The sequence below is a fragment of the Culicoides brevitarsis genome, chromosome 3 (assembly GCF_036172545.1).
Source record: "Culicoides brevitarsis isolate CSIRO-B50_1 chromosome 3, AGI_CSIRO_Cbre_v1, whole genome shotgun sequence".
Lineage (NCBI taxonomy): Eukaryota > Metazoa > Arthropoda > Insecta > Diptera > Ceratopogonidae > Culicoides > Culicoides brevitarsis.
In genome coordinates, this window is record NC_087087.1 from 10155621 (window position 1) to 10163261 (window position 7641).

The window sequence follows — 7641 nt, forward strand, 5'->3', positions numbered from 1 at the left end:
TGTGCATTTTAAATTATATTTCTTTTAATAAATTTTTCGAATTATAATTTAAATTTTTTTACAAGAATAATTAAATTTTATTTATTTTAATTTTTTTAAAAAATTTGAGTACCTAGTTAGAATTTTTTTTAATTTTTTTATTAATACCTAATAAAAATTAAAATTAAATTTGTTTAAAAAATATTTTTTAATTATTTAAGCCACGTGACCTAACCCAGAGCATATTTTAAAAAATTATCCCAAGACACATTTTAAATTTTTAACCCAGTTCACATTTTGAAAATTTTATCGATTTGATTTAATAAATTTAGAGATTTTTATTTATGCATAAAACCAAATTGAATAAATTGAACTTAAATTTCATGAAATATCAGGAGACTTTCCGTTAAATAATTTTCTTTAAAATATGTAACGGATTCAATCCATTGTAAAATTTAAATTTTTTCGACCAAAATTGAAACTTATGAAAAATGAAATAAACGAATGAACTGAAAACGAAGCTTAAAAGTCAAAACAAAAACACATGAAAATTTTCAATTTCACAAAAAATCAAAAAAATTCTTTAAAAATTGAATTCTGAGACAAAAATCAACTTAAAAACTTCTCACCGTCGCCTTTTGTGTAATTTACACACAAAATCCCCTAAAATCCAGCGACACTAACCGTAAAAAAGCAAAAAAAAAAAATGTCATCTCGCCTTTACCCGCTGTACAAAGCTGGCAATCCGCAACTCCGAGTCTTCCTGCCGAACTTTTGGATGAAAATTGTGCGTCCCGCACACGATCAACCGCCAAATGTCGTGACGTTCTCGTGCAGCATGGAAATGACGAAACACGACATCAAAAATTACCTCGAGAAAATCTACGAAGTTCCGGTGAAACGCGTTCGGACCCGCATTGCGTTGGGAAAAGTGCGTCGGCAACAAGGCGTTGGAACGATTATCAAGGACGACGACGAGAAACTTGCGTACGTGACGCTGCCGCGAGACATGAAATTCGAATTTCCCGACATTTTTCCGGAAAAGAAGATGACAGAACAGCGCAGCGAAGAGTCGAAAGCGATTAGAGACATGAACGATAATTACAAAAAATACGTCGAAACGAAAAAAGATCGCAAAAATCTGCCTGGATGGTTCTCATATTGAGGCTTTTTCGTCGAAAATTTAGTTAAATAAATAATTTTTAGCAAAAAAAATATTTTTTTTTATGAAAAGACGAACTTTGAGTACCGAGCTGATGCATTTTTTTCTTGTGCAACGAGAAATGCGAAACAGACAGAAAACGGAACAAAACAAAACTCCGCAGCAAAAAACTAATTTGCTAATTTTCGATACAAAATTTGTGTTTTTTCATCAATTTATCACGTAAATTGCTTCAAAATCAAAAATTAATTAATAAATTGTCTCAAAAAAGCCAAAAACTATAAAAAAATCGAAATATCAACAATAAAATTTGTAAAAATTGTCAACAACAAAATTCGAGTGAATCATCGTCGCAGTCCTTTGTTTACATAAAACCCAAAAAAAAAGTAAATTATGTCGGATGGAGAGCCAATATTGTCTGCCGAGGCAGATACTTCCTTCAAAAAGTTGCGAACGGTCCCTTTGTTCAGGTAAACATGCGATTTTTTGCGCTTCAAACGAGTGATGATAACCCAAAAGGTCATTTTTTGACAATTGTTTCCTCTTTTTTTTGCAGCTTTCATTTGCTTATTTCGACGATAATTTCGTTTACGGGTGTCGTTTTGGCTGCTACGTGGAAGGATAAGGATCGATGCAAGGCTTATTTTGTCATGGTCTATTTAAGGGTCGCTTTTTGGGTGATCACTTTTGTAAGTTTTTATTATTTTTTGGGTTTTTTAGTAAAAAAAATGCCGATTTTCAAGAAAAAAATATTTTAATTTTATTTGATATTTTTTTCTTGAAAAAATTAAAATTTAATGAGGTAAAATATGAAAAAAGTTAAAATTTTCATTAAAAATTGCCGTTTTTTGGAATTTTGTCAAGTTTTTTTTTTTTAAAGTTGATTTTGAGAAAATTTTGGTAAAAAAAATTATATTTTGATATAATTTGAAATTTTGATATAATTTCGGTTTAAAAAAATATTTTTTTTAAATTATTAGTGAGCATTTATGAAAAAATTCTTAAATAAATTTCCTTTGATTTTTTTTAATTTTTCAAAAGTTTTTAAATTTTGAATTTTATTAAATTTTTTTTTTTAAATTAATTTGAAATTTTCAAAATTTAATGTAGAAGTTTTAAAATCAACAAAAAATTTAAAAAATTCTCAAAAATCGTTTTAATTTTAATTATTTCATATGAAAAATTAATGATAAAAATTTTTAAATTAATATTGAAACAATTAATTAATTAAAAAAAATAAATTTATTTAAAAAAATATTCAAATTAAAAAAATTAATAAAAAAAAATTACAAAAATTAAATTATTTAAAAAATTTAGAGAAATTTTTGAATCCTTGCAAAATAATATTTTTATAATTAAAAAAAATTAAAGACAATTTTTTAAAAATATTTTTGAAAAGTTATCAGAAACTCAAAACTCAAGGTAATTTTTAATTTTTTTACTAATTTAAATATAAATTAAATAAATAAAATAAATTTAAAATTATTTAATAATTAATTAAAAATTAAATTCTAATTAACTTATTATAATTAAAAAAAAATTAAAAGCGCTCTGATTTTAAATTTTTTCTTACTTTTTTTTTAATTAAAAATTATTTTTATTTTTAGATATTTGACTACTTTGTCCGTCAACATCACGATCGCCTCCGCATGAACGGCTATCACGACTTCCATCGTGCCACACATCTCCAAAAATCCGTCGCTTTCTATCTCGTGAGTGCCTGGAGCGCAATTTTCCTCGGCGTTCAAACGCTCATGCACGAAATGTACGGCGAAGACTTTTGGATCAAGTGTCTCTTTGTGGGTTTCTTGTCGCCCGTCATTTACGCCACGGCATTCTCCATCGTCGAAACCTTCATTTTGGGCATCGTTCATACGTCGTACATCTGTCGCGTCACCAAATTCAATAATGCCAAGCCCCAACCGGATGCTCTCCGCGGCAGACATTTATCGGGCGAAGGATTAGTCGGCTTGACCCATTCGCATGCCGACACGATGGAATTGCTCGAGAAACAAGCGGATCTCATAAATTACTTGAAAGATCACAACATTCGACTCAGCCAGAAATTGTTGCAGCTCACGTCGCAAGTGCAAACAGTTCATTTGCCGCCGCAACAGATTTAAAAAAAATAATTTTTTTTTTGGAGAGAAACGAGCTGTGAGAGAAAAAGTAATTAATTAATCATGAATTTTGATTTACACGATTTATTTTTGTATCATACAAAATGTGGAGTGTCATTAACTATTTTTTTTTTATTATTTCGATGAATATTGCTTAATATTATTACAAAATGTTTCCCTTTTTGATAACACATAGACTAAATTCCTCAAGTTAAATGTTGGAGAATCAAAACCGAAGGTTAAAGACTTTATTAAGTATGAGAAAAAGAGAGAAAGAGTTAAATAAATGTTAAATATTTAGATATAAATTCGGTGTCTACCTTCTTCTTATTTTTTCCTACTTTCCTAATTCTAACTGAACAAGTCTTAAAATAATTTTGACAAGGTAAAAATATGAAATTTAATTTTTTTTTCAGAAATTTAAATTATTTTTTGAGATAAAATTGGTTAAAAGTTTGATTTTTAGACATTTTTACTCATGAACAAGGAGATTTTTTAAAAATTTTGACATAGAAGATTTTGTTAATTGACAAATTTTTTATCAAATTTAACTCAAAGTAAAAATTTATAGCATTTTTTATTTTAAATTTGCCTTAAATTGCTCTAAATTTTGGATTTTAATTAAAATTTTGACAGCTGTCATTATATTTTTTTTTTACATTTCTTTGTAAATCTCATTTTTGATCAATTTTAAGCTCATTTTAGTAAAAATTTGTTAAAAAAAGACTGTTTTGTTATGTTTTGTAACTTACATGTCATATTTTAATAACAATTTGACAGCTGTCAAATTTGTTCATATTATAAAATATGACAGCTGTCATTTTTATTTTCTTAGATCTTCATTTTGATTCAATCTTGATGAAACAAAAAAAAATCATACTGCTGAAATTTAAGAGCTCAGCAGAAATTTTGACAGCTGTCAATTTTTTTTTAATATCTGTCAAAATTTTTGATAAAATATTAATTATTAGTTAAATTTATTTAAAATTTTAAGGTTATAATCGTTATTTTTCAAAATATTAAAATTCTTTAAAAAAATTTTTTCTCAAAATTTTAGATTTTAAGTAGTGAACATTGTGACAGCTGTCAAATGTTTTAAAATGAGAGTTTATTTGAACATGAGAGTTTATGAGAGTGATATTTGAACTTGTTTTAATATTTGAACGTAAATTTTAAGAAATTTAAGTTAAATAAGAAATTTAAGAAAAATAAGAAATTTTTAACAAAAATTTTGACATCTGTCAATATGACATTTTGCTCGAATGATTGATTTTCGAATAATTTTAAAAATATATATTCAAACCTTACTTCATTAGCTATTTTTAGTTAAATTTCTACATTTTGAGTTGATTTTCATAAGTAAATTTTAAAATTTTGACACCTGTCAAAATTTTTAGTTCATAACAAAAATTGCGACATCAGTCAATTTAAATTCAAAAATTAACTTTTGATAAATTTTCGTAACATTTACTGAACATTTTATTCGAAAAATTCTTTAAGACTTTTTTAAGACTGATATTTGAAATTTTAGCGAAACTCGTGACACTTGTCATAATTTTTTTGAACAAATCAAGTTTGACAGCTGTCATAATTTTTGCTTAAATTTAAAATTTTAACCTTTTTGTTGATAATTTTTAAGACTTTTGTTTGTATAATCGATTCAAATCTCGTAAAAATCGAAATCATACAAAAAAATATTCAACTGTCAAACTTTTAACTTTCAAATTTCATAATTGTCAAATTTTTAACTGTCAAAATTACTTTATAGACTTCATCCCTTACTTTTTACTCCTACGTTATTCAATCTCACTATTGCTATTATCGTAAAAATCATCGTCAAATTCACTTTTCCCGTTCAAATTCAAATTTACTTTCGTCGCTGTTTGACTCGACGACGCTTTGCTATTCGTGCTCGAATAATTGCTCATTTTACTTGACGTTGGTCTCCGTGCGGCACTTCCTGCCCTCCTGTTTCGCTCAGAATTTTCCGTGCCGCAATGATGCGACAATTGCCCCACTTTTGGACCCCAATGCGAGGGACCTTCAAGCAACAATGGCGCCGCTTTCACCCTCTGAATCATCAGCTCCTTCGACATTTTGTACTCTTCTTGCCGCAATTTTTGCTCGGCGCGTCTCGTCGCAAGACGCAATTGAAGCTCCTCGGCATGCGTTGGATCCATCGCGAGCGATTGCCATCCCGGCGTCTTTTGAACGTTCCATCGGTACGGACGGACAGTGCTTCCGGACAACGAAGATGTCGCCCGTTCCTGCAGCTCCTGGATTTTATGCCTGCTGTGCTCGTAACGAAGTGTCGCCGCGAGATTCGGTCGATTCACGGGATAAAGGGGACTTGGTTGCGTCGTTTTCAGGAAATCAAACGAACTTTTTGACGAAGTTGTTGTCGGTGTCGTCGTCGATTTCCTCAAACGTTCACTTTTCGCTTCCGATCGCTTGCGTGTCATCAAGTCAAAGGGATGCGGGCACGTCGTAATAAATTCCTCGGGCTTCGAAATGCTGCTATTAGACGTTTTTGTGGTGCTACAAGAGGAAATTCGCGATTTTTTGCCTTTTCGCTTCCGTTTTGGGCGTTTTAGTGATTGACTGCTGCACGAATGCTCGTAACGTTTTTTGTCGCTTTTCTCGCGACGCTTCATCGAGGGCGGTAACGTTGCCATTTTGAGTAATTCTTCGGCCCGAATGCGTTTGTTCATGTTCCGGAAGTACTCCTCTTCGGACATTTTCGTCTGGAAATAGTTGCTGTAGGAGGATTTGGGCACGGGACTCGCTTTGAACGGTTTGGAGGGTGGTTCGGGCGTCAAATTGATGTGCGGCGAGGAAAGACTGCGGCTTAGGCAACGACTATGAGGTCGATCGGGCCCGTTATCGAATCCAAAGGGCTTGATTTGGGCATTTAACTCCATCGCAGAGTCTAATTTCGCGAGTTGACTCCTAAAAAAAGGTAAAATTTTAACAAAAAATGAGGAAAAATTTAATTTTTGAACTAACTTGTGTTCCTTATCTTCCATAATTTGCTTAAAAAGCGGGATTTTTGACGTAATTGGGACTGGATTCGCCTTTATTCGACTCGGAGAGGAGCTAAATTTAGGAATTGTCTTCTCAGGTGTCAAAAATTCCTTGCTTTCGAACAACAGATCGTCAAATGTCTTTTGTTGATCTTCCCTAAAAGCAAAAAAAAATTAAAAAAAATTTTTTTTTCTAATTTCAGGTTCAAAAAAACTCACCTTTGGGTCATTTTAAAAGGTTCCGTCACAGTAATCGTCGGATTTTCCCTCACCGGACTTGCTGACTTGGCGCGAAGGCTTTTTTTGAAGATCCGCGTCGGATTATCGTCGTTCGGCGTGATGTAAGGCACGGGATCTGCTTCGATCCGGACACTTTTAGCACTTCCCTTGCGACTTGACTTCATTTTTGGGTCGGCACTTGTGACGCGCGGCGAATATTCGCTAAATTTGTACGCATGAAAGTCATTAAAGTGCTTCGAGGAGCCCTTGGAAGGCGGTTCGGTGCATGGCAGAGGCGTCATTTCGGGCGTTTCAACCTTATTCCACACCTGGAAGTAGTCTTCGCCAAAGATGGAAGAACGCAATTCGTTCCGTTTGCGCTTCAGTGTGTCAATTTCCTTGTAAAAATCGCATTGTGACAGGTGATGGAGCTCATTGTAGTCCGGGATGCTGTCGTAAAAGTCTTTTAGGGACAAAAAATTGTTGTTTTCTGCCGTCAGTGACAAGAGACTCGAGAATTTTTTGCATTTTTTCAAGTTGGACTTTGATGATTTTCCCTCCTTCATGACGCACTTTGGCTTGAGATACGACGGATTTGGAAGTTTTGTCACCGAATGCAGCGGCGGCTTCACACACGAACTCGCAAACACGGAATAATTGTGCGAAAACATTTTAAAAATTAATTTTTGGCCCTAATTAAATCCTTTGCACTCCAAAAATTAAACAAAAAAGTGTTTGTTTGGAACTTTGGAGGCGCCATAGTAACGACAAAAAAAAAGGGAAAAACATGCGTAAAAAAGGATTTGAGCTACACGGAAATTTATGAATGGAAGAGTTTTTGTTTGTAAACGAACGGCACACGACGCAAAATGCAGTTAATGCAATATTTTCTTAAATAGGTCATGTTGGCACAACGACGAACGACGAGCAAGATTTTGTTGCATTTTGATTGATTTTTGATTACAAAAACGGATTCCATGACACCTCATAATAAGTTATTACAGGAAACGTGTTACGGCATATTTTAATGAAGAACGAAAGGATTTTCCACACACACGAAAATTGACCTGATTTGAGGATAAAAGGAGGGAATTTTGCACGCAAGACGAGGAAAAAGAATTTTTTTGTTAGATTTTTC

General features: G+C 32.1%; 3 protein-coding genes across 3 annotated transcripts; 2 read left to right on the forward strand and 1 right to left on the reverse strand.

Annotated features, from left to right (window-relative positions):
- The first annotated feature begins 505 nt into the window (after positions 1–505).
- On the forward strand, positions 506–1212 carry LOC134834612 (large ribosomal subunit protein uL23m). The gene has a single exon (XM_063849345.1). It carries the CDS (start codon positions 686–688, stop codon positions 1142–1144), a length of 459 nt encoding a protein of 152 aa, XP_063705415.1. The 5' UTR covers positions 506–685; the 3' UTR covers positions 1145–1212.
- A 78-nt stretch (positions 1213–1290) lies between these two features.
- LOC134834611 (transmembrane protein 192) lies at positions 1291–3563 on the forward strand. The gene is made up of 3 exons (XM_063849344.1): positions 1291–1611; positions 1698–1830; positions 2749–3563. Exons 1-3 carry the CDS (start codon positions 1535–1537, stop codon positions 3262–3264), a joined length of 726 nt encoding a protein of 241 aa, XP_063705414.1. The 5' UTR covers positions 1291–1534; the 3' UTR covers positions 3265–3563.
- Positions 3564–5057: 1494 nt separating this feature from the next.
- LOC134835176 (protein FAM161A) lies at positions 5058–7174 on the reverse strand. Its single transcript, XM_063850047.1, has 3 exons — positions 6504–7174; positions 6268–6441; positions 5058–6210 (listed from the first exon to the last, which is right to left on the reverse strand). Exons 1-3 carry the CDS (start codon positions 7172–7174, stop codon positions 5058–5060), a joined length of 1998 nt encoding a protein of 665 aa, XP_063706117.1.
- Positions 7175–7641: the final 467 nt, after the last annotated feature.